This window comes from Oryx dammah, unplaced genomic scaffold (genome assembly GCF_014754425.2).
Source record: "Oryx dammah isolate SB20612 unplaced genomic scaffold, SCBI_Odam_1.1 HiC_scaffold_19, whole genome shotgun sequence".
Taxonomy (NCBI): domain Eukaryota; kingdom Metazoa; phylum Chordata; class Mammalia; order Artiodactyla; family Bovidae; genus Oryx; species Oryx dammah.
The window spans coordinates 13,391,489-13,405,435 of NW_024070203.1; the positions used below are offsets into that span (position 1 = coordinate 13,391,489).

A 13,947-nucleotide genomic window follows, 5' to 3' on the forward strand; every position below is an offset into this window, starting at 1 on the left:
AAATCTGGAGCGCGGTGGGCGGTTATGGCTTCAGGGGCTGCAGGGCGGGCCCGCTGGGCCCGACGCAGAGTCCGGGTCGTGCACCCGGCCGCGGCGCGGACCCGCTCGGCGGAAGACTGGTGGTGGGATCGACTTGCTCCGAGCGGCTCAGGGTACCACCTGCTGCAGTCAGACAGCATGCTGCTGGTGCTGCCAGGCCCGCGGCCCGCCCGCCCCCGCGCGCACAGGCGCGCCGCCCACAGAGCTCAGCGGCTGCGGTCCCCAGGGTCCCGTGCGGCCGAGGCCAAGCCCAGGACCGCGCCAGCGCCCACGCCGCTGCAGGAGCCCGACCCGGGCTGGGGCTACCGCGTTCCCCTGGAAATCCTGCTGCAAATTTTCGGGTTGCTGGTGGCGGCTGATGGGCCTATACCCTTTCTTGGCAGGTACCCTAGGCCCTTTGCGCGCAGTGCCGTAGCTCAGGCCGACCGAATAGGCACGCAGCGAGGGCCCGAGCGCCCACACACGTGTCCACGGCAGCAGTCTCTCAGGGTCTAGTTGGAAAACCCGAGGACACACTTTTGAACTGACCGCGGCGCTGTGAGAGTTGGCGGGGGTGGGGGGGGGGGCGGCCCCGCTCAGGAAACCCCACAGCGGCAGCCAATGAGGGCGAGCGTCGGCCACAGAAGGCCCGGCTCCTCACCAGATCCTTTTCTCCCAGGGCTGCGCGCGTGTGCCGCCTCTGGAACGAGGCCGCCTCCCAGCCTGCACTCTGGCACACCCTGACCCTGTCTCCCCCGCTGGCTGGCCGCCCCGCCAAGAGTGGGGCCAAGGCTGAGAAAAAGCTCCTTTCTTCCCTGGAGTGGCTTATGCCCAATCGGTGAGGAATTCCATCTTTTTCTTACTCCCTCACATCACTTTTTTGTTGTGTGAAAGCCCCAGGCCCCTTCTGCATCCCTGCACCAAGGGGATGGGCGGGGAGAACCCTGGCAGAAGGGAAGCAAGGAAACAGCCTGCAGCTCTGCCTCTGCTGTCGGCCCAGGTTCTCGCAGCTCCAGAGGCTGACTCTCATCCACTGGAAGTCCCAGGTACACCCTGTGTTGAAGGTGAGAGCGTGAGGCTGCCCTACACACCAGCCATGACACTCTGGGGTTGCCCAGTACTTCCAGGAAGTGAGTCAGGTACCGTGGGGGCCCAGTGATGCCCCATGAGGATGCCTGCTTGGTTTTCTTTTCCTGGCATCTCCTCCAGGAGGGAGGAGTGAGAAGTGGAAGCACCCAGGTAGGCCTGGCATGGCCAGAAAGGAGCTCATTGCTGAGACAGTGAAGTGGTGTTGGCACCAGCCATTGGTCTCTTTCCCTTCTCCAACCCCCACCTGGCCCTCTGTCTTTCACAGCTGGTTAGTGAGTCCTGTCCTCGCCTCACCTTCCTCAAGCTTTCTGACTGTCATGGTGTGACCCCTGACGCTCTGATCATGCTAGCCAAAGCCTGCCCTCAGCTCCACAGCCTGGACATACAGCACTCAATGGTGAGCCCTATGTCCCCAGGGGCCCCAAGGAAGCCTGGGCTGAGGTGGCAGGTACCCCTGTGCTGTGTCCCTAGGTGGAGTCCACGGCTGTGGTAAGCTTCTTGGAGGAAGCTGGACCCCGAATGCAGAAGCTGTGGCTGACCTACAACTCCCAGACAACAGCCATCTTGGGTGCACTGCTGGTAGGTTGGTGACAGCCAGGAGCAGAGCTGGGTGCCAAGCCAGGGACTGCCAGACGCCCGACCTTGTGTTCTCCCCACCTCTACAGGGCAGCTGCTGCCCACAGCTCCAGGTCCTGGAGGTGAGCACTGGCCTCAACCACAACATCACTCCTCTCCAGCTGCCTGTAGAGGCCCTGCAGAAAGGCTGCCCCCAGCTGCAGGTACCTGACTCCCCAAATCTTGCACCTGTCACCCCCCTCCCCATCTGCAGCCTGGGCCTCGCTCCCAGGTGCTGCGGCTTTTGAACCTGATGTGGCTGCCCAAGCCTTCCGGGCGAGCGATGACTCCTGGCCCAGGTTTCCCCAGCCTTGAGGAGCTCTGCCTTGCTAGCTCCACCTGTAACTTTGTGAGCAACGAGGTCCTGGGCCGCCTGCTCCACGGCTCCCCTCACCTGCGCCTGCTGGATCTGCGCGGCTGTGCTCGGATTACGCCTGCTGGCCTGCACGATCTGCCGTGTCAGGGTCAGTGCTTCCTGGGTGGCAGGCGGGATGCAGGGATCCTTGCCCACCCAAAGCTCATGCCCACTTCTCTCACCTCCAGAGCTGGAGCAGCTTCACCTGGGCCTGTATGGCATGTCAGACCGGCTGACTCTAGCCAAGGAAGGCAGCCCTCTGCTCACCCAGAAGTGGTGTCACAGTCTGCGGGAGCTGGACTTGAGTGGCCAGGGCTTCAGTGAGAAGGACCTGGAGCAGGCCTTAGCTGCCTTTTCAGGCACCCCTGGGGGCTCCCACCTGGCCCTGTGCTCCCTCAACCTCAGGGGCACTCGGGTCACACCGGGCACAGTCAGGTTAGCAACCCACTAGTTCCTTGGAGCCAGTATAGCTTAGCCTCCATCCTGTGTGGCTTGCCAGTTCCAGGGGTCAGAAAAGGGAGCCCATACTGGCCAAGCCCCTGCTTGGGGTTGTCCTTAGGGACACCCAGGGTACTGAGGGTGGGCCTTGATGGATGTAGGGGCATAGCCAGCTGTGGTGCAAGGGCAGCGAGGGCTCCCTAGACTGGCTCAGCCCTGCTGGTGCTTAACCTGCCATGGCCTGCCCTGCTCCCACAGCTCTGTGATAAGCAGCTGCCCAGGTCTGCAGTACCTCAACCTGGAGTCCTGCCGCTGCCTTCCCCGGGGCCTGAAGCGGGCCTACAGGGGCCCAGAGGAAGTCCAATGGTGCCTGGAGCAGCTGCTCACCAGCCTCCCCTCCCCCAGCTAGCCAGCTCCAGGCCCCTCTGCCAGCCAGCCCTGCCCCGCCTCTGTTCCCAGTTTTGGATATTTGAGTGTTTTGTTATAATAAAACCCTTTTTGGAACTCGTTGTGTAGTCTTTGGGATCAGAGTGAGGGAACAGGGGTTGTCCCTGAGGGAACTACTTGGGGGCAGCCCCATGAGTTTGCCTGTTGCTGTGCCTTGCCAGCTCACTCCTGGACTGAGTGCCTGTGCTTGTGTGCCCCATCCTAGGGCACTAAGGTGAGCTGCCTCATAGTATGTGAGGCTGTCTAGGACAGAGCTGGCAATGGAGAGAGGGTGACCACGCCCAGTCATGGGCTCCTTGTGGGAACCTGCCTGCCGATTTCTCTCCAACTTAGGCCTAGGGTGTCTCATTGTTAAGGCTGACCGACCCGAGTCAGGGACTAAAAGGCCGGGATGCCGGGCGGGGACTGGGGTGGGGGCGGGGCTGAAGCGAGGGGCCAGGCCAGAGCTGTGGCCGGATTTGGCGCTGGAATCGCAGGCCGGACCCGCCCGTAGGCGGGCTGTTCCGGGCCCGAGCCCCGAGGGAGCACAGGCCAGGTGGAAGCTCCCAGGGGTGCCTGAGAAGGCAGCTAAGGTCTGCTCCAGGTCCTTCTCGCTGAAGTCCTGGCCACTCAAGTCCAGCTCCCGCAAACTGTGACACCACTTCTGGGTGAGCAGAGGGCTGCCTTCCTTGGCTAGCGTCGGCCGGTATGACATGCCATACATACAGGCCCAGGTGAAGCAGCTCCAGCTCTGGAGGTGAGAGGAGTGCGCATGAACTTCGGGTGGGCAAGGATCCCTGCATCCCGCCTGCCCACCTGCCACCCAGGAAGCACTGACCCTGACATGGCACATTGTGCAGGCCGACAGGAGTGATACGAGCACGCGATGTGAGCCAGGCTGTATAGGGGGCCTCCAGTGGGGCAGGGGTTAGCCGGGAAGTTCACGCCCACCACAACAGAATGGTCCCTTCTAGAACCCATTGCCCAGAGCTTCTAGAACCCGGCGCCGCGCAGCCTAGACCGCCACCTGTTGTCGCTCCCCTGTCTTCGCCTCAGAGCTCCTGCTCCTTCCTGACCGCAGCCCTGGAGGCATTATTCTCCCAGGTATGAGCGTAGCTGTGGGCAGTGGGTAGTGGCAACAGACGAGCCGCCCAGCTGACCTTCCGTACCCGACCCAGGCCCCCAAGGGCCGGATCAGCGGACTGCCTACGACCTCTAGCGGTAAGCCCTTCCAGCTCTGGGCCCAAGGACTCTTCTGCACCGAGCGCAGCCTCGCCAGGCGCCTCAAGAACAACAGTTTCTACCCGTTCATGCAGCAGCAGCCCAACGGTGCGCGCGGACCGAAGTTAGGGACCGGGACTCCAACGCTGATGCGGGGGGACGTGGGGCAGGGACCGGAATCAGAGTAGGGAGGGGAGGGGAGGGCCAGGGCCACAGGGCAAGGCGGGGCTGACGAGAGGGGTGGGCCCAGAGGGCGGGGCGGGGCCGAAGCGGGGGCGGGGCCAGAGCCCCGGGCCCGGTCTGCTGCGGCCGGATCAGGCGCTGGAACCGCAGGCTGGATCATGACCGAGGTCCTGGGCCCTACATGGGGAGGGCTGTTCCGGGCCCGAGCCCTGGCGCTGCCACCTCGGGCAGCAAGCAGGAGCCTGGTGTTCTCATGCGTCCTCGGCGCGCCGCCCCCAGTCTTCGTGCTCGAGTACTACCTGGACACGCTGTGGAAGGGGACGCTGCTCTTCATAGTATGCATCTTGCTCATCAGCTTCGGTCTCGTGAGCGAGGTCTGGGCTCCCGGGCCCGCCCACACGACCTTCCTACCCCGGGGATCCGGCCCCGCCTCGCCACCGGCCCCACGGTGGCTCAGGGAGTCCCCGCGGCGCCCGCAGGTGCAGAAGCAGGAGACCTGGGGCTTCCCTGCCTACGGCGTGGGCGTGGGCCTGTGGCTTATGATCTCGTCGCTGCCGCGGCGCCGCCTGGTGCTGAACCACGCGCTTGGCGTGTACCACTTCTCCATCCAGGGCCGCACCGTGTGTCAGGGCCCCATGCACCTGGTCTACGTGCGCCTGGCGCTCAACTCGGACGGTGATGCGAGGGACGGGCCGCGGACTAGGGCAGGGCGCGCAAGGGATGGGAAGCCACGTGGAGTGGGGAGGGGCGGACACACGCGGACCCACGCCCCGTCCCCGGAGCCCCGCCCCCGCTCCCCAGAGTCCGGGAGCTGAGCAACTTGCCCCTTACTAGCCTATCGAAGGTGCTTCTTCCAGCTCGTTCTGTGCGGCCACAAGCTGGAGCCGCTAGTGCTGGTGCAGCTGTCGGAGCGCTATGAGGTGTGTCCGACAGACACTCTTCTCTCCCCTCTCGGTCCAACGGGATGCCGACCACTGTTTAGGCTCTTAAGATGGGAACATTTCGCAACTGGATGGTGCATACAACGGGCGCCTGGCCCGGGCCCTCAAGCTGGTAGCTGGCAGAGAGGGTGCCAGGGCTGACGGTCAGGGCTGGAGGTGCGGTTTGGCAAAGGGAGGGACGAGCGAGAGCTGACCTGACCGCCACTCGCCACCCGCTCACACAGCAAATGGAATACCTGGGCCGGTACATTGCCCGGAAGCTCAACATTAACTACTTTGACTGCCTGGCCACGTCGTACCGGCACGTGGTCCGCCACTGGCCGCTGGGGACCACCTTCAGCCCAGGCATCGTGCTGCGCAAGACCGGTGCCTACGACGAGGGGAACCCTCAGTGGGACCCAGACGTGTGATGCTGCCAGCAGGCACCCACCCTTCTCCCACCTCACAAGGCGTTCTGCCTTCCCCTCCAGTCCCCCATCTCCAGCCCACCACTGGCCTTCTTCTCAATAAAGCGACCTCTTGCTTCAAGCCTGGGGGTTTTCTTTGTGCGAGTTGGGGCTGCCTCTCCAGGATCTTCCCCTCCTGCCCAGCTCACAGGGCCTCAGGGGGTCTGCCAGGAAGCAACGGGGAGTTTGGGTTGGAAGATGGTAGTAGTGGGACTGAGCCTGACAAGCAGCCAGGCATCTAGGACATGTGTGGGACACACTGCCTTTCACGGTCAGTAGAAGTGCTGACCAATGAGCAGAATCCATGGGTCAGAATCTGATTGGTCCAGTCTGGGCCAGATGCCTTTTCTAGTCCAATCAGAAATGAGACAAGGACACAGCCAAAGGTCAAGCCCTGTGTCTTCTGGTGGACTCTACTCCCCAGAGTTGCTGCTGCTGCGCCCTGGGCAAGAGCTCAAGGCCTGCTGGGGGACAGACACACGATGCCCCGCAAGCATGCTCCTGCCTGACTTGTGGGGCCCCAGTTCCACATTTTCTGAGCGGTGGGTGTTTTTGCTTCCTGTGCTGGAGGCTGCTGTGGGAGCAGAGAAGTCACTTTGGTTTCCTGTCAGGGTTTAGCGTCTGTCTACAATGCGGGAGACCTGGGTTCGATCCCTGGGTCGGGAAGATCCCCTGGAGAAGAAAATGGCAATCCACTCCAGTATTATTGCTTGGAAAATCCCATGGACAGAGGAGCCTGGTAGGCTACAGTCCATGGGGTCACAAAGAGTCGGACACGATTGAGCAACTTCACACATTCACATGCTCATGACCCTGGTCTGGTCTTTGTGCTTCATGCCAGCTTAGTGGCCCTGGAACCAGGACCACTTGCATAATTTGCAGGGCCCCATGGAAAATGAAAATGCAGAAGTCCTTGTTTAAAAGTTATCCATTTCCAGATGGCAGCACTAGAGCATTAAAGCAAGCACTGGCTCCCGGACCTCATGTCACAGGCTCATGAGACTGGCCCTGCCTGGACCCCTGGCTCAGCGTTGCTCACCTTTTGGCTGCCAGCATCTCTGCCCATCTCTGGAGTGGAGTCCAGAAGCTAGGTGAATGTCTTTAGGCAATCCCAGGGAGCAATTGTTGTTCATGGCTCAAGGCTAGGAACCCCTACTTCTCAGGAGGGGTTCTACCAGGAGATGGGCTCAAGAGGTTGGGCAGAACCCAGCTGTGGAGGTACTGGGATAGGTTGGGGGTCAGTGCAGCAAGGGAGGTATGGAGTGTGGAATGTGAGCCAGGAGCTCGGCTGCCTGGATGAGTGCCTGTGACCAAGCCAGGCCTGGGATGCCCAGGCTGTCTGTCAGATGTGGACAGGGGCTAGAAAGGCATGCCAGCTGCCTGGGCTCCTGAAGCTTGGGCTCCACTCGGTCAGTCAGTGAGACTTTAGGGTGGGCTTTGTTTCCACCCAGTGACCCAAAGCCTCTGCCCACTTGGAGCTGATGACCTAAGGGTGACCCAGCTTGAAGCGCCTACTTCTTTGCTGGCAAAGTGGCTGGAGGAGGGTGGCGTTCCTTCAGCTAGGGGATCAGGGCTTTGCAAGGATTCAGCATTTGAGCTGATATGAGAAGCTGTGATCGTGTGGAGCTCTGCGGGAGAGACTTCTGGGAAGAGGGGGTGTGAGGTGCAATGCAGGGTGGAACTGGACGTGTAGGAGAAGCCATGAGAAGACAGGCTGGGCTGAGGAAGGGGACTGGGGCCTCAGGAAATCACTGGGGAGTTGTAAGCACTGCCATCTGAGGAGGGTGTGGGGAAGGACCAGGAGGCTGCAGGAATTGTGCAGGGAGAGAAGGGCACAGGGGAAGAGAGAGGATCGTGGGCAGGTCTGAGCCCCATTGAGGCCATAGCAGACAGGATTTGCGGGCGGGCTGGATCCAGGCTGGAAAGGAATCCAGGGTGGGACTTGAGCTGGGCAGGCAGAACAGTGAAGGAAGGACTCACAGGTGGAGGACAAGTGGATACAAACAAGCACCCTGATCTCTGATGCTTCAAACAGCAATGATGTACTTGTCATGGTTTTGTGGGCTGGCTGGGCTCAGCTGTGTGGTTCTACTCCATAGGTGTAGCAGCAATTGCTCATATGGCTGCATCAGCTGGGATCTCAGCTGGGGCCAGAATGTCCAAGATGACCCTCATCCTCCAGGGCCTCTTTTCAAGTGGTATCTCAGTATTCAGCAGACTATCTTGCTGCTGGTTTGCAAGAGGGAGTGTTATAAGAGGACAAGACCCAGTGGGCCATAGTGTGCACCATCTGCATGCATGATTCATACCACATCCCAATGGAGAAGCAAGTCATGTGGCCAAACCCAGAGCCAGAATGGGAAGGGTCTACCAAATGTGTGAACACCAGCAGGATCCTGGGATCCACAAATGTAAGTAGCCCGCCACAGTCCACCATCTGGCTCCTCCCAAGACCTCCAGCATCTCCTCCCATCCCAGAACTCAGCTCAGACTGCAAGTCCAGGATCTTGCATCTAAGTCAAGTCCACATACAGATGAGGTTTCTCAGGTGTCCTTTCTTGGGTATGGCCCTCTCAGGGGTCACTGTCCTTCGCTGCCCAGTACCATTGTCTTGAAGCCCATCGTTTCATCTATTATGTCCAGTTTTGAACAAATATTTATTTTGGCTGCGTTGGGTCTTTGTTGCTGTGTGCAGGCTTTCTTTAGTTGTGGAGAGCAGGGGCTACTCTCTAGTTGTGGTGCTCAGACTTCTCATTGCAGTGCTTTCTCTTGTTGCAGAGTATGGGCTCTAGGGTGCCAGACTTCAGTAGTTGTGGCTTGTGAGCTACAGAACACAGGCTCAGTGGCTGTGTTGCATGGACTTAGTTGCTCTGTGGCATGTGAGATCCTTTGGGACCAGGGATAGAACCCGTGTCCCCTGCAAGGCAGATTCCTCACCACTGGACCACCAGGGAAGCCCTATTTTGTCCAGTTCTCTAGTTGTTCCAGGTAGGGTGGTAAATCTGGTTCCTGTAACTGCACTCTGTGCTGGAAGTGACAGCCACCTTAGTTTCTCTGGAGCTCAACTAGTCTGATGCTTAAGTCAAGGCCTGACCCTCACCACCCTCTGCACTTTGGCTGCAGAGCTGGGAGCCTGCCTCAGTGCAAGGGACCAAAGGGCTGGGCCTTCAGCGGCTAGACAAAGCTCTCCGCCCCTTGCTGTCCTCCCTTTGGGGCGTCAGTAGAGCTGAACCACAGCCATCCCACCCACAGCCCCTTTGGTGATTGCTGCTCCTGCACTTCCCAAACACCAGGTCCTGGGCCTGCTGCCACGTTTCCTCCCTTCTATGTGATATCTGCTCACCACTGGCCAAAGGTCTAACCATCGGACCTCGGCCTTCTGCTTTGGCCTGAGTTCCACCTGCACTGCGGACGGGTCCTCACTGCCAGCCAGGCAGTGGGCGAGTCTGCCCAAGTTCCTGCTGCCTGCCTTCTTGGACTGTTCTTTCCTGACGCCTGTCTGGGTTCTCCAAGAGGGAGCCACTGAGGCAGCAGTGTGAGGACATGCCCCTTGGTCAGCCCCGAGGAGGAAAGAGAGGAAGTAGGAGGGCCGAGGCCAGCCCAGCACACTGCGAGGGCTGCGGTGTCAGAATGGCTCACCAGAGACGTCACGCATCAGGCTGAGACGCCAGGCCTTTGCCTCCTGCATTGATCAGCTGTTGCATGCTGGCCACCACTAGAAGGCTGGGATGTGGGGCGAGGGGCAACCCCTGGAGCCTCTGACAGCTGAAGGTGTCCCCCGTTGGCAATGGAGCCAGAGTCCTTCCCAGGAGGACCATAGAGGCCACATGTCATGTGTGTACCCCAGAGAAAAGTCCCAGGAGCGGCAATGTGGGGTGGGATGTAGGCTGCCAGCAAGTGTTCAGAAGACTGACCAGTGCCCTTGGTGAGGAAGTGTGGTCTCAGGTTCCTGTGAGAGTGAGAAGGTAAATGGGCAGCAGAGAGAAGGCCGCAAGCCTGGTCCTTGGTCTGGGGAGAGCGGGGGGAGGAGCCTGCTCCAGGTCATGGGCACCAAGTTCCAGAGCAGATGTTGAATGAAAGTGGCAATCCTGTAGCAAGGTCAGGGAAGCTAGCGTATGGGGCCCACACTGTATCAGGAAGTACAGGCTGCCAGGCCACCACCCACCAAGCCTCTCTGCAGTGCAGGCGGGATGGCAGCTGGCTGCCCACTGCCAGAGCCAACCTCGGTGGCCCCGGTGCTGGCCTTCCTCTGGTCACCGTCTCCCTCCTCCCCAGGGCTCACTCTGCCCCTGCTCTGGAGTCTCCTCTAAAACTCCGCAAAGAACACTCCTGGACTCAAGTGCCCGGTGACTTGATCGGGCAGACACTGTGTTAACACATGGAACTCAGGCACAGAGGTGTTTCAGTTCTCTGGGAGTTACAGCTCATGCTGAGGATGAGAGGCAGAGACTGTGAGCAGTTCTGGCAGCTGGATCCCTTGGACTGAGGAGGGTCCTGGGCCACTTTGGGAAGGCTGGCCTCTCCAATAGCCAGCTGGAGACCCTGGACGCAGCAGGCTAAGGGGATGTTCCTGCCCAAAAAGGAAGCAGGCAGGGTCTGGTGGGACTTCCTGGTATCCCCAGGCAGGGCTGGATTGACTCACAGCAGGAGGCAGGGGGTCTCTGATACAACAGCCAGACCCACCTGCTCTCATGTCTTTATTTCCTAAGAGAAAAGTGGCATTTTGTGATGGGGGGAGGGACAGAAAGGAGCCCAGATTGGCTGTGAACTGGTCTTAGGTGATGGTGGTGACAAGCACACAGTCTGACGCTCTACACTTTTGTGCATATCTGATATTTTCTATAATGAAATGTAAAAAAAAAAAAAAACCGAAACCTGAATTTGCATATTTGTTGTTTAATGTCTTTTCTGGTGAAGCCTCATTTCTTGTGTAGTAAAATACCTGCGAGTCTTCCCCTAAAGTCTGACTTTTTAGCTACCTGGGACCTGCCAGGCCTCATACACCTAGAAGCAGAGGCAGGCAGAGGAACACAGAACGAACACCAAATCCTTCCCATCTGACATGGATGAGGAGCTGCTGCTCCAATGTGAAGCAGGACGGGGCAACTGAGACCTTCAGGCTGAGAGGCTCCTCGGGGCGCAGCATATGCATACACCTGGGGTGCTGGAGTGCGCGGAACCACGGAACCACTGGGTCTGCCACTGATACCCCAGTCTCTTCTGCAGCCAGGCCCCTTATACCTCCAGCTCCCAGTGGAAGACTCATGGTGGCCTGAGGGGAAGGGGCTGCAACTTTCCAAAAGCGTTAGTGTCTCCAACTGTCCTTTCCCAGCTGGACCCCATCGTGGGGCAGTGACCTCGACCTCAGGGTGCCTGAAAGGAGGCAGGCGAGGAGGACTAAGTAATTGCTCACGGGCCCCATGTGTGCTCCACACCCTGGCTGTTCTGGACTGATGGCCAGGGCCTAGGCCCAGCTGCCCCTCCCTGCTGGGCGCCCCAGGGGCTGCAGGCTCTACCTACACGAGGGCAAGCAAGGGCGGCCCAGACGATCCCCTTGGGAGCGCCTGGCCGAGGGACACATGTGTCAGTGCTCTGACACCGCCCTGTCATCAAGAGCTTTGGGAGCCAGGGGATGGGAAATTTACAGAGAGGCAGGAACTGGCACCAGGAGCCGGGGAAGGAGAAACAGAGAAGTTGGCTGAAGGAAGACAGAAATGAGGGAAAAGTGGAGGGCGATGGAGGAATGGGACTGAGGAAAGAGGTGCGGAGTGGGGCCAAAGGGTGGGCCAGGGGAGTGAAAAGAGGACGAGGTGGAGGAACAAAAGCGCACGACAGACGACGGGGCGATGGGACCAACGGAGGGGGAAAGGGACGCGGTCCGACCGCAGTGTTGCGGCGGACTTTGAGGGAGGTGGGGAGCTCCGGCTGAAGGAACTGCGCTTGGCACGTCCCGCTGGCGCCCCGAGGGTTCGCCCGGTAATTAGGCCTCGGTCCAGATGGGCCCCCAGTCCCGCAATCAAAATGCTAATCGGCCCCGCGCCTCCGGCTGCGCCTCCGCCGGGCCCCCCGGGAAAAGGCAGGGATGAGCCGCTCAGCCGAGGGGGATCCCTGCCCCCGCCCCCACTACGGGCCCCGCCGGCTGCGGCTCCGCGATAAGGGGGCGGCCGCGTCCCGCCCCCGCCCCTCGGGAGCACGAGCCACACAAGATGAATATCCCGCCGCCGCCACAAAGCGGTCCTGCGGTCCCTGCCGCGCCCGGCGCCGGGCCGGTTCGCTCACAGCCACGCTCGCTCTGCTCCTGTGTTGCGACGCTAGGTGAAGCTGAGATCCGCGGGCGGCGGCGAGCCGCCGAAAGCGCGCCGCCGGAGCGGCCCTCCTGCCGCGCGCCCTGCCGGGTCCGCGGGCCCGACCTGCAGCCCCGCACAAGGTCACCGCGCGCCGCGACGGGTGCGCGCGCCCCCGCCTCGCACGGGCTCCCGGCCGGAACGCACCCGCACACTCCCGGGGCCGCCGCTGCGACCTTGGTCCCCAGAGACAGCGGGCCGCGTGGGGGCGCGCTCGGAGCAGGGAGACCCGAGCCACGGGCGGGGGCGCATGAGGGGACAATGGCGGCGCCGGGCCCTAATTGGGGACATATGTCCCCGCGCGCGGCCATTGTGCGGCCCGGAACTCCCCGCACCCCCGCGCCAGCCATTGGTCGCTGGGCCTGACGTCATGAGGGCTGCAAACTCTGGGCGGGCGGCCGGGGGAAGGGTTATCCGCCTGGTTGCGGAGCCGCGTGGGGGAGCTGCAGGCGCGCGGGAGGGCGGAAAACCACCAGTGAAACCGAATTTCTGGAGCAAGGGCACAGCAGCCCCTCTCCGCCTTCACACTCCGCTCGCTGCGTCGCCGCTGCGCTCGACCTCCGCCCCTTGGGGGAAGGGCGGGGGTGCAGAAGGCCTCTCCAGCGGGCACGGGGTCAGCCCGGGTGACCGAGCGGCAGGGACACACTGCGGCACGGGGTGCGCGCAGCACTTCCACACGGCGCTTTCGCTGTCTCAGCATTCTCTGCTTCTCCGCTCGCCTCCCCCACCTGCCCCCGCAGATCCCTCGCCTCCACACCCGACAGCTGGGCTGGCCGGACCGACCATTCTGGGGTCCACCCTGTGTTCTTCCCTCAAAGATCCCGAGTCCGGGCTCGTGGGCCCCAGGCCTGCTCCCACCTCTCCTCCCACGCCGCACAATGCTGCGGACGTCTGGGCCTCCATTCCCGGAGCCTATCGGGGGAACTCCACACGAGCTGGGGCCGCGGCATCCCCAAGACCCCTCCCAGGAGACCCTGGCGGGGGCCAGGCCCCGCGCAGCCATTTCCGCCGTCCTCTCCCCCATTCCTCCCTCCCCCTGCCGTCGCTCCTGGGCTTTAAAAGCTGGAGGCTGGGCCGGGCCGCAGGCAGAGGCGGCCGCGGGCGCGGGAGGCTGGGCCCGGGAGCTGTCCGAGCGCCGAGCCCCGCCCCCGGAGCCCCCATCCCTCCCTCCCACCTTCCCTCGGCCCGCCTTCCCCGAGCACCCCTCCCCCCCAGGACCCCCGCCCCCCGCCCGCCGCCGTCGCCGCCGCCGCTCGCTCCGGCTGCAGAACAATAAAGCAAGGCTCCCAGAGACCCCCGCAGAGGACCCCCGCCCGGCGGCCGAGCCCCCGCGGCCCGCCCCTCGCCGCTCCCTCCGGCTGTGCGCGCCCGGTCGCTGGCCGAGGTGCTGGCCGGGCCGGCGCTGGCCGCGGTGCTGAAGCTGCCGGCGCTACCGCCGCCGCCGCCGCCTTCTCCAGGCCCCGCGCCGCTACCTCCGGGGGCATGGGGGGTCGCTGACTGAAGCTCCGCCGCGGCGGCGGGGGGGAGGGGAAGGGGGCCGCGGAGCCGGGCCAGCCCTGCACCCACTCGCAGCCTCCGGGCCCGGGACGGAGCCGCTCCCCCCCTCCCCGCCCCCCCAGCCTCCTCCCCCGCCTGTCCAGGGGCGGCACTGCGGGCTGGGAAGCCGGGACCAGAGGAGGAAAGGAAGGAAGGAAGGAAGAGAAGAGAAGAGCAGTGAAGAATAGAAGAAGAGAAGGAAGGAAGGAGAAAAAGAGGGGTCCGGAGCAGCAGAGGAGGAAACGCAGGACGGGCAGGCAGGAGAAAGGACGGCACCGCGCGGCAGCATCCAGAGGCCAGAGTGAGGACCGGTGCTGCCTCAGCCGCTCCTCGGA

General features: G+C 62.3%; 2 protein-coding genes across 4 annotated transcripts; both read left to right on the forward strand.

The window, feature by feature from the left end:
• Nucleotides 1-7: 7 nt before the first annotated feature.
• Nucleotides 8-3,019, forward strand: FBXL6 (F-box and leucine rich repeat protein 6). 3 transcript variants are annotated; one of them, XM_040261520.1, is made up of 9 exons: nt 8-422; nt 698-856; nt 1,019-1,082; nt 1,373-1,504; nt 1,579-1,686; nt 1,773-1,886; nt 1,955-2,186; nt 2,266-2,512; nt 2,774-3,019. In XM_040261520.1, the coding sequence occupies exons 1-9, from the start codon at nt 25-27 to the stop codon at nt 2,922-2,924; spliced, it is 1,605 nt and encodes a 534-aa protein (XP_040117454.1). In that variant the 5' UTR covers nt 8-24; the 3' UTR covers nt 2,925-3,019. The 3 variants fall into 3 exon arrangements, with proteins under 3 accessions (XP_040117454.1, XP_040117457.1, XP_040117458.1); XM_040261523.1 differs by having other exon boundaries at nt 12-422; nt 1,773-1,805; nt 1,937-2,186; XM_040261524.1 differs by having other exon boundaries at nt 12-422; nt 1,773-1,805.
• A 1,437-nt stretch (nt 3,020-4,456) lies between these two features.
• TMEM249 (transmembrane protein 249) lies at nt 4,457-5,815 on the forward strand. Its single transcript, XM_040261525.1, has 4 exons — nt 4,457-4,719; nt 4,825-5,020; nt 5,180-5,265; nt 5,511-5,815. Exons 1-4 carry the CDS (start codon nt 4,504-4,506, stop codon nt 5,694-5,696), a joined length of 684 nt encoding a protein of 227 aa, XP_040117459.1. The 5' UTR covers nt 4,457-4,503; the 3' UTR covers nt 5,697-5,815.
• Nucleotides 5,816-13,947: the final 8,132 nt, after the last annotated feature.